This window comes from Dromaius novaehollandiae, chromosome 1 (assembly GCF_036370855.1).
Source record: "Dromaius novaehollandiae isolate bDroNov1 chromosome 1, bDroNov1.hap1, whole genome shotgun sequence".
Lineage (NCBI taxonomy): Eukaryota > Metazoa > Chordata > Aves > Casuariiformes > Dromaiidae > Dromaius > Dromaius novaehollandiae.
The window spans coordinates 30,665,290-30,682,558 of record NC_088098.1 but is presented as its reverse complement, the minus strand read 5'-3'; the positions used below and the strand labels follow the sequence as shown (position 1 = coordinate 30,682,558).

At 40.0% G+C, this 17,269-nt stretch overlaps 1 protein-coding gene across 6 annotated transcripts in view; it reads right to left on the bottom strand.

The window, feature by feature from the left end:
* Positions 1-4,764: 4,764 nt before the first annotated feature.
* Positions 4,765-17,269, bottom strand: part of ANO6 (anoctamin 6) — an 80,177-nt gene continuing 67,672 nt past the window's right edge. For 2 of the 6 annotated variants that reach the window (XM_064508104.1, XM_064508120.1), the window contains 5 exons: positions 16,500-16,705; positions 15,114-15,182; positions 10,305-10,504; positions 9,740-9,845; positions 4,765-8,758 (listed from right to left, as the gene is read on the bottom strand). In XM_064508104.1, coding sequence (XP_064364174.1) covers positions 8,552-8,758; positions 9,740-9,845; positions 10,305-10,504; positions 15,114-15,182; positions 16,500-16,705 — 788 coding nt within the window. In that variant the 3' untranslated portion in view covers positions 4,765-8,551. The other 4 variants (XM_064508127.1, XM_026099905.2, XM_064508137.1 and 1 more) reach the window with 4 other exon arrangements.

The window sequence follows — 17,269 nt, the reverse complement described above, 5'->3', positions numbered from 1 at the left end:
CGCCTCTCCGTAAAGTCCCTTCCCAGATCTGAAGCCTCGCTCCTTAGCGGTCTGTGGTGGTGCTCAGCTTCCTCTGGGGACCTGAATCCTGCCCCTTTTCCCTCTCCTCCTGGTCCCACCACAGCATATCGAAGATGCGTACTCCCAGGTGAAGACATCACATGTGGCTCTGCTCCAGCTCTGGCAAAGACAGGGTTTAATATTAATCTTTGTTTACTCAGTGATAAATGTAGTATTTAATCTAAGATCTATTAACTTTAATACTGATAAATCGACCACTTTCTTAATATATGTTCACATTCTGCCTTGTCAGGCCGTTATGTATTAGTGTCATACAGAAGTGACGCATGGGCTTTGTAAGCACACAAATAAACTAAAGGAATTTCTTCTCCCCTCCAGAGGGAGAAAGCACAGGCAAAGCCGGCCGCGTCTCGGCGAGGCGGCAGAGCTGCGGGAGCTGCGGCTCGTCCTGCGGGAGGGTGAGGATGGCTCAGCCAGGCTCCCACCGTGCTGCCGCTGCAAAGGGAACAGCCTGGCTGGGGATGAGCCAGTTGGACTCACTGATCCAGAACAAAATTGAGGAGGTAGAAAAGCACGTGGTTTCCGGCTTTCTCCACACCGGGCCTGATGGATGGTGTGCTCTGGGGCTCGGCTCGGTTAAACTGTGGGTTGCGGCTCTACGGCACATCTGTTGTCTGCGTCGCCCCATTGCTTGGAAGAATTTGAGAGGTAGGGTTACATTTTACGTCTGACTGATTTTCAGCTGTACAATGTCATATACATACAAGGGGCCTAATTCTGATATCTGGTTTGCAACAGTATCGCCTTAGCCCCAGGATGCTGAGAGGAGCCTGCGTGAAGAAGTATCTACTTACAGAACAAAGATACATTAATAATTTTAGTAAGATCTTATGCAATCACGAAAAACAAACCCCAATTCACTATCTCAGTTCAGTCCTCAAAAATGCCTGCAGCTGATCCAATTAATTTGATAAGGTGGAATCATGGGACAAAAATTATCAAATAACTTGCAAATTCATGTAAGGCTAAAACGGGTTGTAAGAAACAGAGGGATTTGTGTTCTCAGGCCCATCCATACGTCATATACGATCATAAGAAAAAGTTGCAGCACAGCTCCCATGTGTACCGCAGATCTGACTACAGCTGCTTTCTACCTTGGGCATCCTTCCTGCAGTAAGGTCCCCATGTTTGGTTTTATCAGTACCGTGGGTGATACCACAGCGAGCGGCTCTGGTTCTGAGGCTCTGGGATGGCTAAGGGCCATCGGAGAGCCAGCACAGCCCTCGTCCTTGATTTAGTAGCAAAACCTATTTTCATTACTTGGTTTCCAGTCCCGAGGACAGCCCAAATCCTCCAGCACTGGGGCTTTCAATAAGACATTGTTTGTTCTGCCGGGCTGTCAATAAAATGTCATTACTTCAGCTGCAAGATAAGAAAGGATTTGTTAATGGCTCCTCTTGGGGGGTGGTGACGATTCTTTTTCCTTGTAGACCATCGGGGGAGAAAATATGGGAGCGGACCAGCAAGGAAAGAAATCCGCTGAGGTTGTTTTTTGGATTTATGCCTCCCGGTTAAAGCTTTAAGTTACAAAGAGTGCCAGAGCAGCATTTTATTTATTTATTTATTTGCAGTGGTGTGCGGAAGCAGCGATATGTTACGCACTGTGTTGTCCCTGTTTAAGAGAAGGAAAAGACACATTAGTGTCTCTAAAGGCAGATTGCTGTGAGCTGCAATGGGTCTAACCACTAATGCGGAAGCAAAGCACAAGAGGCAAAGCGGTGTTTGCCTTTCCCAGATCTAAATAAGCAGTTACCAATTAGCAGCAGATACGGAAAGAATTTTTCAGCTGTTATGCCGGGATAGCCATCAGGGCTGTGATGCTGGGGTTCGGGCACGGCGAGGTGCCCCGACCGCTGCCTCCTGCCAAAACCTGCTGCAAAGAGCCCAGTTTGCTGCCATCGGTGCCGAACTGCCCAGCGGCCTGCGGCAGGTTACAGGCACTGAGCTCCCTCGGCCTCCCACCGCTGTCAGGCACCGGTCTGCTCACGCTGGTGCTGCCACCTGGATATTTTCATGAGACAAATAACCTTAACCCCTGGCTCCCCCCGTGGTGGCCAGGCTGCTTTGAGCACCGCAAAGCCCAAGAACCTGGCAAACCCCGAATGTCGCTGCGCCTCGGCGGTGTGGACGGATACCCAGGGCTGCCGGCTGGGCAGGAGATGTTTGTCGCTGCTTGTCCCTGACTTGCCAGCCTCTGGCAGGGAATGGAGTAAAAGCAAACAAAGATCTTGCAGCAACTTGGTCGTAGGGGCTTAAGTGTAATTCTGTTCACTCAGAGCAGCCTGACTGGTTTAGAAAATGATTGCGTGACCGAGCACAAGGCGGCTGTAACTGGAGCCTGCTCCCAGGAGCTGAACGGGGTCCCAGAGAGCGGGGAGCAGGGCGAGGGCCGGAGGCGGCCACGGCAGCAGCAGCGCCACTCGATAGACGTGTCCGGCTGCGACTGCCCGGGAGCAGCGAAATGAAGGGCTCACGAAGGTGTCTGCTGGGTATTTCAAAAATAAAATACTGTATTCATGGTTACCACAGTTGACTGCAGGTTCCCTAATCTTGTACAGTTTAGGAATTTGAGTTTATTTTTTTCTCTAAACTTTCACTTCTTTGGTGGCCTGGCCTGTGCTTGCTGCACCATGGGACTCGGTGAGATATTGCCCAGGGTTTGCATGTTGCATGCTTTCTCTTTCACATCAGCATTTAGGAGATTACCATATCCTATGTGTTTACATAGAATAATGCATCTTGAAACAACTGGATGGAAGACTTTCTTCTTTACTGGAAAAGAGCATCTTGCGTAGTGAGACATCATGAGTGACACTCCTCACAGCCAGCAGAGCACACGTGCACGCACGTGCCTGTGTGTGCATGTGTGCGTGTGTGTTTGAGGGATGATAAAGGATATGTGTCCACACATACACTTGTGTAACCCTGTATTGTTACAGTGCTAGGACTGCTTGGAATAATTAGAAAATAAATGAAGAGGTTCAAAAAGCAAAAGAAGTGATTTAATTTCTTTGCATCATTGCTGACTGATAAATTTTAATGTTAATACTGGAGATTAGCATTGCTTTTAAAGGATAATTGTGTCAGGGAATGTAATAAACATTGCAGAAAAAACTTTAAAAGGTTCTTGTTTTTGATGCACTTCCAGCTTGTAAATAAAATCCTATTTCTTCAACTTTCCTGGAAAGAATGCAGTACTATTAGTAGGCTATTAAGATATATTATTTTCTTATGAGGCAAATATTGCCACCAAGCATGTGGAAGTTAAGGTTAGCCAGGACTGACTGTATACCTATCTTTTCAATGCTTTGTGTACCTGTTACTTATCCACGGTTGAGGCCCATACAAATGCAAATAAAAATAAAGCTTGCAGCCGCCAGGCCTGCTTCCCTGCATAGGAAATGCCAGCTTATTTACTGGATTGGAAACAATAGGTGGGCATAGCAGAGAAAAATCCAGACTTGGTGTAAACGGTGCAGCTCTCTTGGGGACACCTTTGCTGAACTCTCCTGTGACGTACAGGCAGTGTAAAACGAATGGGTAGCATGTACCGCAGGCAACACAGCATAGCTTGTTTTGATCTGGCATGTACTGGTTATCCAAAAGAAGATAACTCTTCCACTTTGGCAGAAAGAAGAAAAAATAAGCAAGCAACAAAATAAGTAATATGCTGCGTTGGTTATTTGTATATTAACTAGTAAAATGCTAAAACCTGTTCTACGAGGAGCTTTAAAGATACCAGCCAATAGGGATTTAAAACCACACCCCTCTTCATACAAATGTGGTCTGTGATGGTACTATGTGATTGTACTGTGATGGTACTGCTTGCAGGAAAACAGCTCCCATCATCATCACGAAGTTGCAGTTATCCTCACTCCAGCTAAAGCCAAATCAATGCAAGTGTGCCACTGTGGGAAGTGTCTCTGCAAAAGCAGGAGTACAGATTGTATACTGGCACTTTTATGACACACAGACCTAAGTCAGTGGAAAACGTAGAGGAAGTGGTGACATCATCTCTCTTCTGGTAAAACTACCATAGAATTACACTTAAAACAAATCTTGGGAATCCCAAAGGAATGAAGCCAATGCAAAGCAGGCCTCTGTTTAAAATGGCTTTCAAACCTTCCTGTTTTCTAAGCCTTGAAAAGGGGATCCCTCACAGTAGAGAGGAAGATTCAGAGTAGAAGTAGAAGAGAATTGATGACTGCATGGATGGATGCTAGGGCAAGACAGAGCGATAAACGGAGTGAGATTTGATAATAGATTTTGCTTCATTCTGCCAGTCACCTCTGTTCAGTCAAAATGAAGCCCTTGATAATAGATTTTGCTTCATTCTGCCAGTCACCTCTGTTCAGTCAAAATGAAGCCCTTGACTTCCCCTGTGGAGGACAGGCGTACCTGGTGTACGCGCTTGCTGCGTGGGCTGGGTTCCTTGAGAAGGAACATAAAACCTGGACTGCCAGGTGGGAGCATCTTACAGACTGGATCCAGATGAAGAAAGAGATCACGACTCTGAAACATAATGCAGACCTTATCATGATAGCAGTGGAAGGGTATAAAAACCTAAACTATTTTTTGGTAGGAGAAGGTAATGGTCCCTCCTGTCTTTGTCATCGACTTGGTGTTGAAAGGAATGACTTCCATCTAGAGGATGCAGAAAGAAAACAGAAGAGGAGATAAATCTGAGTAGCAATAACACAGTTTAATAGCAAAAAATTGAAAAAGAGGAATATGGAAATTAGACAGTGCTGATGTTATAAGAATTTAAATGCGGCATTTGGCAGCAGCAGTATCATTCATCTAAAAACAAACAATTCTGATCAACATCAAATGTATTATTATTTTAAAATAAACTTTATTTAATAACAATAAATATAAAAAAGTAATATTCAGAAACTAATAGCAAACATTCTTAGAAGAAAATAGAAACTTTACATTCTTACACTCTGATTTTTATCAACATACACAGAATCTAAAACAGTGGCAATGTTCTGTAATTTACGTTGTTCTTATCTCACTCTAAGGCAATGAAACAGTCACTAGTCCAAATTCACCCTGACTTCAACAGACATACGCACATACATGTTTGGCCCACATATAAAGTCTAAAATGTGTAAAACTGATTCACAGTTTTAAACAAATGTTAATTTTCCCTTCAGGCAGATCTTTAAATGTTCTTGAAGTGACCTAGTCTCCAAAAAAAACTTACAAATACTCTTGTGTTGGCTTCTGCCCCCCAAGCATTTTATCCAGATGAACCTGAGAACTCACTGTGTACATCTTAGCAGCTGGAGGTAGAGCCTACATAAATTGCACACCTTAAGAGATCAAACTGCTAAAAATGCAGTCATTAGGCACTCTAGTAGTTTTCCTCTTTTCCCTCCCATTCACAACTGTGCTGCATGATATGCTTCCTGAAGTTAAAGGTTGCAGCTACATTAGCAAGTAGCATGGCAGGTTAGAATCAAATCACTAGAGCAAGAAGTTGATGTTAAGGAGCTGATACCCACCCAATGCTTGCTGCTCTCTTCAGACTAGCTCTGGTTTAGACCTGTGGACTAAATGCCTGTTGACTGTCAGAGACAATTATGTACACACCTAAAATGTATCTTTCGGTTTAGTTCCAGCTAAAAGGAACGCGTTCCTGTGCTCTGAGACCAGGCTGTGATGTGAACCATGGCCCAGCAAGTGGGACAAGTGGAAGACTAGTTTCAAAAACACACTCCTGATTTGAACAAAAAGGCTAATGTAGATACACACCTAAAGGTGATTGGGTTTTTATTGCAGGAGGATCCCAGTTCATACGGATTCATGCTTTGGTGATGTAGCAAGTTTTTTTTTTTTTAAAAAAACCCCACTATTTTAAAGCTAAGAATACATATTTTCGATGACCAACACCCTCTTCAGGACATGCTGCCAACTGATGCAGAAAGAGACAGAGAGGCTGCAGGAACCAAAAAGGTACAGGAAATCAGGCACTCCTTAAAATTAGTCTTAAGCTTTGTTACTGTTCCCAGCGTGATCCCAAGGCACTTAATTCCTTTGTTTCCCAGTCTCTTTACCTGTCAAAGAGGACACTAAGTGTTTCTTTAAGACCAAAGAATTACCTGAGATGGTCCATTCCCTGCTGTTGTTGTTTTTTTTCTTTTCTTTTTTTTTTTTTTTGCCTTTATCACACTATACCTCCTTGTCTGCCCCAGTCTTTCAGCACTGCACCTGAAAGGATCTGTAAGGCACTTTGGCACTGCAATCACTGATAGGAAAATGAAATCTCTTAGCTGAATACTATTGCAGCAGGGGAAGCGGCAGTACAAAGCTAAAATCAAAAGCTCCAAGTTTGCATGGAGCTGATTAGACTTTCTACCAGAACTCATTTTGCACAAGAAAATCCTAACTACTTAAATACAACTGTTCCATGAGATGGTCTTTTGGACAAAATTTTGTTTTAAAAAGAAGTTTGGCAGTTTGTTCTGAAAAGGTCAGATCAGTACTGGGGTGATACACTTTGATAAGAAATTATGTCCTGTTTAGAAAGCTAGGAGTGTTTGTCTGTCCATCTGCCAAATCTATTTGATTCTTGGAAGTTTTAAACACTTGTTATGATTCTGAATGGAAACCAAAACAAATGGCAGAGAGCAGAATTTCCTGTGAAAAAAAGTGCTGGTTCTAGCACTGCTCTGGTTGACATTTATAGTTACAGTCTATCTTATCTTTTTATTCTGCCTCTAATGTAAATGTTCTCCTGAACTTGTGAGTTTCCTTTTTTTCATATTTCAGCCTTAGCTTCATTTTTGAAACTCTCATGTTCTTCCATGCAACCATTTTGCAAAGTCTTGCTGAATGAGAGCTTGTGTATCACGAATAAAGAGAGAACTCATGCCATGTGCTACCTATTCAGGCTTGAACATCATTTCAAAGGATAGGCTTGAGGTACACAGCATTATTTTGAACATCTTTAAAAAATTCAAATGTTTGATCCTTTCTGATTACCAATGGAATAAAGTACACCTTAGCAATGCTACTTAGTTTCTGCCAACTTCATAATATGTAAATAGCTACATGAATAATCTGCCTAAGAATTCTGTATATGAATTAAGTTTAAGAGTACAAAATTACAAAACCACCAGTAATCACCAGGTTTACAGAATACAGACACCCTTTTGCTTTTTTTAACATGATTTTTGTTTTCAAGATTTGTAGGAATTGGTCCATTATAACCATTAAAAGACAAAGAAAGTTAGTAAGTGGGAAGATCACTGATGCAGACTCAAAGTGGAGCTCTACATACATGCTTAATCTGTAACGCACAAAACCACCAAGGAGATATAAAGCCTAATCTGAAGATGACTGATAGCTCTAATAAATTTATCCACATCTTTAACATCCTCCTAGTTATTTACAGTTTCATAACACAGTTAAGGCATGTTAAATTGTTTATTCCAATCTGAAGTTTCAATAGATTCATGGTCATGTCCAAATTCAACTCATCATACAAAATCGTATCATGACAGGTCCAGCTGCACATTCTCTGCATGCTGAATTCTATCTGGGAAGTGAACGGTGCCTCTGGTGTGGGAGAAATGCAAAAGACAACCCTCTACAAATACTGATTTAGGAGGTGGAAAGAATTTTAACACTTACTACTGTTACAAGTTAGAGAACTTCAAGGCTACACTCATTCAGAACAGAATGGCCAAGCGAATGAATGAAAGTACATTCACTAGGGAAAGACAAAATACCTGATTTTCTGCTCGCTCAGAGTGCTATAAAGTCAGTTTGTTTGCATTGATTTCAAAGGCAATTCTCCAGTTTACATAGAGACTGATGAACATGATGGGCTTCCAGTCTTGCTGCTTCTTGGGATCCAAGTCCATGATTAATTGAAATATCTTATTATCCATTTAAGTTCCAGTCTGCATAACTAAGTCAGTGCAGCACACAACAGCGCTTAGTATATCAATTGCAATAGCTTAGCAGCATGATTTTGAGTTGTATTTTCCTTCTCTTTCCTTCATATTTTGGCTTTTCCTCTTCTTTTTATACTTTTGGTGTTTGCTTTATCATGTGATCAAAACTCCTTCACAGGAAGTGGTGTTAGTCTTACAGAAAACAATTCTGGTTCTTAAAGTTTTAGTCAAGTTCTACAACAGATCAAATAGCCAACACCTACATGAAGTCGAAAGTACTCTATGCATTTCAGAATTAATCTGATCTTCTTTGGATGATAAATAATATTTATCCTCACATGTTAGAAAAGTATGTCATGCTAAAGCTGTTTAAAAAAACCTGATAATTCTTCATTGCGTGTCAGTGGTTGTATTTGCCTATGGGAAATAGGGAAATGAGCAGGAGAAAGTTGCATGAAGCAGTGTTTAGTAATGGAAATTAATCCAAAGTGTTTGATTAGCTGTTGGTAATGTGTGGATAGGTATAAGCTGGCTAAATACTGTTATTTCATATAAAAAAGTACTTATTCAGCTTTAGGTCGGAAAGGGCTACCTCCTCCTTTGAAAATTTTGTCGGCTATTTTCCCCATGGTTTTTTTCACAACTTTGAGATCATTCTCATGCAAGAGTTTCTGTGTTAGGTATTTCTCTCGCTTGACCTTGCTCTTGGTCTTTTGTGATACATCCGGTATTGCATATGAAATAATAAACTTCACAAAGTATATGACATGCTGGGGAAGGTGAAAATGAAAAAATGTCAGTCAGGCTGAACAGGACATTATTATTATTATAGATGAAATGTCACATTATCTCTTAAGACTCTGAGTCCAGTACCAGTATCTAGCTATCATAGTGGAACAGTATTTTAAAAAGCAGTAACGACTAATGAATAGAATAATCACAAGAATTAATAGACTAGAATAGACTACTAAGCAAGAATTTCTAATTTTCTAATCCTGATTTTAACACTGACTTCTCTGCTTGCTGTGGGGGAACTGTACCACCCAGCACTTTCCTCTTCCCTCACATCATGGAAATACGTGACTACAGTTTCTTCTAAAACCTTTTCAGGTTTGTTCAAATGACCCTAAGATTATAAACATTCTCCACTATCAGAACTCTGCTCTCAAAATTTAGGTGTTTCTGATGACTTTGGTAGCCCCTAGATCAGGCCCTAAATACATTTTATAATTTAATATTTACCTAGTATTCTTCTCCCTTGATCTTGGACTGACTCCCATCTTTCCATATGCCCAGATTCTAGCTGCACAGAAAGGAGTAATTGCTTTTTAACCAAAGACACTCATCTAAAGACTCACCTCTCTCAGTGATTGTCTTTACACAGTTCCCTCTGTCAGTGCACATGTATTATGTATGTGTATTCATGAGGATGTGCACAAACTTCCTCTAAGACTATGTAAAAATATTTTTGGTATGGCTCTCTCTATTTCTGATACTCAAAATCATTTTACAGTTCTTGAGCAAAAAAGCTGCAAACGTGAGGCAACCCGCAGCTTACGTCATGACTTCAGAGACTTTTTTTTCTAATAATGCTACACTTAGTTTAGACCTCCTAAGATCTTGTCCATGCTAGCTGACATTGCTAACTGAAAGCTCTGATAGGTCTGCCTGGACAGAAAGTCTTTGAAGGAATTTCTGAACAAAGTGAAGAGGAACCTAATTAACTGAAGCTGAAAACGCCATGCACTTACCTCCATGACAATAATGAAAGCCAGCTTGGCTGCAATGACATGCCAGTAATATATGTTATGCTCATATTGATGCTGGTGACCAGGAGGGTAGCGGAAATCACGGTATCTGAAGGCAATGTAGGAAAGTCAGGAACTACTTTTGGGAATCTCTGCAGTAATGCACTATGGCCGGAGGATGGAGCAAGACATGTCCTTGCTTAACTCATCCTGGAACAGTTAGCTGCACGTAACTACACTGATAGGTAAACTTTCTATTTGCAGAATGAACTATATTTAGCTGAAATGCCTTTTATTGCCACTGTGTTAAGAATGGCTTAAATCACTTTTAAAGTGTTTTTTTGAAGACTGTATCAATTACGGGGATAATAAAATAAAGTAAATGTTTTCTGACTAACACAGATTTACGGTAAAGACTGCTACTCAATTCTGCCATTCAAATTATGCTGCCTTTTACTGAGTTTTAACATTTCTTACTGGATATTTTAACAGAATTAGGTTATTTAGATAGTACTAAATGGTATTTACTGCTCTTCTCATTGGAAAAGAATGGTTATTTGACACTTGCCTGCATGCTGTTTGGTTCCCAAACCAAGGGGGAAATGGCTTGCTTTCATTCTTGAAGTCTGATATATTGAAGACAGAGAGTGTATTGTTTATATAGCCTTTCATAGTGTAAGTGCTGTGATTCCCATAAGGAGGGACTGAAAAGGACCAGTAATAAACCAGACGAGGAATCATGTCAGATGTAAAAGCAATTATCATGGCCTGCATTTTAGAAAAAGAAGACAAAAGCATAGTAGCATTTAAGAAACAAGCCTTAATACGCAAAGCTTTTCCACACACTTTATATTTCAAAATTTCCCATACTGAGCTAAAAATAGAAAATAGATGCTTTTCTAGTCAGTGATTCCCTCCGTAAATGAGCATGCAGTCACTCACAGGCATAAAACAATCTCTTTCTGGAATGTGCACTCCATATAGTTTTTAAATTACACTAGCTATGCTGCATACCTTTAAAAAGTTGTACTGTAATATGCTTTTTTGCTCATGAACACATTATGCAGGTCAGCAACCAAACTCACGCTACTGTAAGGTAACCTTCAGCAAACATGCTGGCTATCAGATGTACTTGTGATATGCTTAGAGAAATCTTGCCTGATTAATCTTATGGAAAATGACAGAAGAGTAATAGTAAACTAAATTTCACCCAGAATCCTGAAGTTTGAGTAAAAGAATAAGATAAATTATATATATAGCTGATCTATCTCTGACCCTAGAAACATCCTACTCTTTCTGAGGTGATAGCCAGACCAAATTCGTCTTGGCAGCTGCTGCCTCATAAGTTTCCATGCCAGTACATGTAGAAACTGTTCTTGACGCCAATAAAATTTTTCTACCTCAGTAGCAGCTGCACAGTGCTGTTTTACATATGACAAGACCACTTGTTGTTATCTTGCTCTCAACAGAGTCCCTGTCCTACTCAGTCTGCTTGTCACAAACTAGGCAGGAAATCCGGTCTGTGGGTTTACTGCAAGAAGTCTTTTTTAAACTCATGAATTGCCCAAAATATCCTATTCTGGAAGACAGGTTAATTATGTTTAATCCAATGTCCTCCTTTGCTATTGCATATTCAGAAGACTTCCCTGTGGGGAAGGCTTTCCACTGGCAAGATCTGCAACTGAGTGCCTAGCAAGAAGCTGCCCAGGCAATTCAGCACTACAGGCATCTGTAGCACCTAGCATCTAGGATATAGTGATTATTTGTGCTCCATGGCTGCAAGAGTAGTCTCTTGTCCTATGGCAAAAAAACATCTCCAAATGTGAATGGAAAGAACCAATGCAGAGAAATGGAAGAGTGTGAAGTGGGGAGCTAATGGGATCAGAGGGAGGGAGGCAGAGATACATAAGAGGGGCAAAAAGCGATAGGAAAGGTATGGGACAGAGGAAGGGACAAAGTTAAGAATCAGTAATGGGAATTAGAAGAACTTAAGAGTTGGTGAATATCTGTATTTTATTCCCATTCATGCCAGTCTGCAATTGCTGCAGGATTTCCAGCAGGAGAGCCCCAACCTGAAGAGGTATTTGTAATGGCTGTAAAAAAGGGGAGGGGAGAGAGGATAAAGGGTGAAGAAATCTGCAGACATCTCTTGGCTGTTCCCCAAACAACACTTTGGTGGCAGTGCTGGCTTAAACAGCCACCATCCCTCCTGCCTTTTGCCCCCAGCAGTTCACTTATGCCCCGTGCTGGCTCGAGTGTTCATGCAGCTGTGCAGGGGATCAGATCATGGCACTGATCTGGCCAGGAAACTCAGCTAGATCCTTTCCCCGATCTGGTTCAACACATGCTTTTAAAAGTGCTTGTGTCAGCACAGACCAACAGACAGCAGCAAGGAGAAAAGAAGGGGAAGGGAAGGGGAAAAGATGTTGAAAAGGGGATAAGACTTACCCCACCTCAAGTAGCACTGCTGCCAAATGTTGAACAATACTCTAATGTCTTACCTTTCCAGCTGGCTTACTTTGAAGCACCTGACAAGCAAAACTGTAGTTAACATAAGACAAAAGTTGCAGAAACACTGCTTAAGCATGAGATTGTGGTCCAAAATCTTCATTTGGCTTCCCAGAAGACTGTTAGGTTTTAGTTCAATTGAGAGAACATTAATTTGGCTGGTGAGAAAGAAAAGGGAGGCAGCCTAAGACTACAATAAACTTGCTTAAAATTTTCAAGGATAAGTACATAAAAAAGGATTTTTTTGTATTGTATTCTGGCTTAAATCAAATGTAGGTGGCATGCACTTTTAAAAACTGTTTTTAAGCATTACACACAATGCAGTGCAATGAAGGTATGTGTTGCTTATACTTACATGAGGAGTAGGTGGTTTCAGCTGACAAGAAATATATGACATTACTGTGTCTTGCAGTTGCAGGGAAAATATGTCACACCTAAATTACTCTATTTTTAACTTAAGTAAAAGAACAAAAAGTTTTATTTAAATGTAATTTCCTACTGTTCATTAGCCCATAAGGTTTGCATCCAGGCAGACCACAAATGAACTAATAGCAAATAAACAGTAAGGCACAAAAAAACCCCTCTCCCTTTGGACCAAATGAGTTTGCTGCTTTTTCTATGTATCATTTAAAAAAGATGCTGGAATACAGTATTTACATAACTTAATGGTTGTTCTTACTGAATTTTTTGCAAGGCCCCAGGTCTCTCATAATCATAAATCTGAACTCTGTCTCCCTCTCTCCCTCTCCCGGAATGATCTCCAGATGTTTTCCAGAGAGCTGCAAGGGCAGAAATACGAAAGCTAATCCCACAGCATCCTCTCAAAGGACAAACTTTTTTTCCTCCTGAATTGTGGGCCGCATTTTAGAATATCGCACTGGAGCAGTACAAACAAATAGAGCATTCTCTCCTTCCCAACCTATACTTAGCACAGTTTTCCATTTATACTATAACAAATTAAAATCAGTCTTCAAATCAACAACAGATGCTCTGGCATCATGCAATAGCAGGTCCAGGGCCTGAGCGGCAAGTCTCAAAACTGATAGCTTTGTGCAAAAGTTACTAGCAACCTAGCAGGTGTTACAAAGATAATATACGAAAGGGAAGAGGATACAGTATATAAAAGTGTAATTGCTAATCATCTGTAACAGTCACAACAGAAAAGAACAGACACAGTTTCTGTGTACTAAGAAAAAAACCAATCAAGTGTAAGGCAGGCATGGTAAAGCAAAGACTACCTACATCAGATCCTGGGGAACAAACAAGAAAAAAACATATTCAAAGGTAAGGGAAGAAAACATGACCATCTTTCATCCTGTGCCCCCTGTATGCTAATAACCTCACTGATGTCAGTGGCAAATGCACTGCATTTATACTAGGATTAACTGTATCTAGCATGTGAGCTCTCCAAAAAGGGCTACACCAGGAGAAACATGCCTGCTCTTAACAGTCATACAAACATGGGGATGGAGGTGTTGTCAAGGAGGACAAGGAGAGAGTGAAACCATGATGTAAATCTACTTTTCCACATCAAGGACTCCATGTTTTCAGAGATGTCACTTGAGGGGTGTAAGTATGTAATCATGTAGGGAGGAATATGAATTTGGAGTCAATTAAGCTTCTTACAGCTGTAAATCTCTGATTAGCCTCAGCTGGGCTGTCAATGGATAGTGATAGATACCTGAAACTACTGTTGGGTCATTTTTCTGCAGAATCCAAAGCAAGGACACAAATACCTTCCTAACAGAGAAGTCTACACATGTCAGAGTCACCTTTAGGTCACCAAAGCAACTTTAACTCTGCCCTGAATGTCGTGGAGACTATGATTAAGGTATTCCTAACAATATTTTAAAATAATCCTTAGAAGCATATCTAACTTTTTACTTCATAGTAGTATTACAAGGCTTGGTTGGATTGACTAAGATTGTTAGTTTATCCAATAGCAGAATGCATTTGCTTTTCATCTAGGGCACCAGAAACTTCTTTGTCTTTTATTGTGTAAGTTTTGTAGCAGCATAGTTCAAATGAAGCTACTGATGCACTGAGAATGTTGCTTCTACTTAACTATAGCTATGTTTCAACTGTGAATTTGCTCTATCTCCCTACTTTGCAGAGAGAGTTACAAACACTAAAACAAAAAAGCCAAAGAGTATGTCTGTCATCACCTGATATTTCTAACAATCTCAAGACGTGTTACCAAAATTGCATCATTTTATTTTAAAGTTTAACACCAGATTTACTAGTAGGCCTTGGCTGTTTCACATGCCTGTGGAACAGCTGGATTTATGACTGATTTGCCTCAGCAGAGCAGTGCAAAACAGCCAGAACACATGCTCTAGTTTGTTGTCTGCCTCGCAGATTCTCTTCTGAATTTTCCATCCCCAAGTTCCCTTTTTTCTTCTGGCATTTCTCTCTCTGCTTACTCGTCTGCCTTTATGTTCCCCCAAATCCCCTCTCTACAGGCCATCCATGTTTACCATACCTATACTACTATATCAAACAAATATAGTGTGAAATAAAATTCTAAAAAAGAATAATGGCCATTTTGGGAGGCCACTGAATACCTGAAAATATATCTGATAGCAAAGACTAACATATAAATCTTCCTCTTCAATGAAATCCACTTTGGACTCATTTCAATATGGTCACCAGCCCAAGCTTGATAGTAACGAAACCAAGCTACTGAGAAGATGGTAGCTCAATAGGCAGTCAGGTCACGAAGTCTCATCATTCTGTTCTTTGTTTTGCCCTTGGAAGTGTAGGAATAATTTCAAAGACTTTTCAGAATGGAAAATAAAAGAGAGAGCAATATGCAGGAAAACTCATCTGGGTGTGAGAAAAAAAAAGGTACATGTATCTATTTCATTACCTCTGAAAAGCAGAAACACTGTAGTTGAGACTCCAGACTAGACAGGTGCCTAGTGACTACAGAAGGCACCTGAGATACAGAAAAGTAAGTTCATGTCCTGGTTTGAACTTGAACTGCTCTTTTACTTGAAATAAGTCTCCTAACTAGCAGGTTACTAACTGTGGTTGAATGATCAGTTCCGTCTCTCCTCTTACCCAATTCCATCATTCTCAAAAGAGGCAGATTCCTGTGAAAGTTTAGGCTAAGATGAACCCCATCTTCTGACTGAACTGGATTCACCAGAAACTTGTAAGCGAGTGCAATACAGTACTGTTACTGCAAGGAGTAGCTATTGGAAGAAGTGACTATCTTTTACTGTGTTAAAATGAATTCCTAAACTGAGGGATAACAGCATAAAATGGCGACCGAGTTGAAAAGGGCACATTAGGTAGGGGCAGGCTTTACTGTTACTGCAGAGGAGAACTGCAGTCACTGCTCTTTTGAGAAAGGGCAGCAGTGGAAATTTTTGAAAGATAACATATATTAGCTGCTGCTTAAGAATAAACAATCAAATAATTAACAGTGGTAAAGTCCAATAGTACTGTTTTCAGTACTATTCAGTATTATTACACAATGCAGCCTCTGTGTAAGATTTTGGTGACTTCATTATATGGGAAATTTGAAATGTCTGAATTTCATCATTAAGACTATATCCATGAGAAAAAAAGGTTTTCTAAATATTTTAAAGAATCCATTTTAAAATTAAGTTTAGCACCAAATAAATAATGGATTCATTTGAAAATTCTTAGAAAAAATATTCTTTCTGTTCTCAGAAGGTAGGTGCTGTAATTTTGAGCATACATTGTATTTTTTAATACATAGGAAAGAAGTTGAACTGCTGCTTTAAATGCAAAATTGCTTAAAGCCAAACTTCACAAAGAAGACATGACCATAATAATTGTACCAATTACAAACAATCATCATTAATAATGTAACTTAATTACAACATTTTTTTTAAAAAAAATCATGCATTTACTTGTAGACTCTCCCAAAATATGTCTGTATTATGTGCTAAAATTTTAGGAAAGATGCTCTTTAGTCTTCATTAGTAACAGATTTTCCTGAAAACTCTAGTAACTCTAAATGGCATTTCTTTTATTTAGATGTAATGTTTTAGACAGTAACTATGTTCTATTTCCAAAACATGTGAAAAGTAATTAAGAGCCTAATTCACAGGGGCTAAAGTCTTAAGGGACTTAAGCTCATAATTTATTTACAACAGTTTAAGTGTTTCACCTGTAGTCACTTTGGCATGATATGCATTGATACACATGCCATTCCCACATTTGGATGTAATACTTGCAGCGAAGGCATTTTACCTTTCAGAATTGTTGACACAGTACTTACATTGGTAACCACAGCCAAAATAGCTATTCCTTGCATGATTGGCTGCCAGGCTCCTATGTCTTGTGCCTTCTGTGGAACTATGCGTCTGAACTGGGTTGTCATCTTCCAAGCATCCAATCGGATTTCCAACATATTGTTAATAAGAGCCAGAAGAGGAGCCAGAGGGAATGATGCCACAAACAGAGTGACAAATCCAAACTGTATAACTGTCAAAGGGAGAGGTTAAATACACTGATGAGGTTTTAACTTACCAGAGATAAGCATATATGAGAAAACATACATTGAAATATGAGAAAGGGCAACAAGGATGAGTGGTTAAGTTCCTAGCAAATCTTATGTTCAGACAATCTATGTTGTGAGGACATATGAGCAGAATAATACAGTAACATTTGGAAAGATAGTAAAAGGTACTGAGAATGAAAAACTGAAAAAAACCTGCCAGATGGAGGGGACAGGAAAATGTTAAAAGCCAGAACTCATCAAAAGGAACGCTTCTGAGTATTTAAACATCCATTTCTTTCTTATGTCTTTTCATCATTTAGACTTGGAAGTTTAATGACTATCTCAGTGCTATGTTGGAAAGCCTGAATCAAGAATCACGTTATTGTATTCAGGAGCTGCAACAAGTGTGTTTACAATTCTATTAGAGAATGGCTAGTGGCAACAAAACTGAGTTTTGCCAGCCCCCAAGAAAACAGCAACAAGTAAGTGACTGCAAATCTCCGCTAGCCTGATACAGGAATCTGCTGCTGCAGTATTAGAGTAGAAGA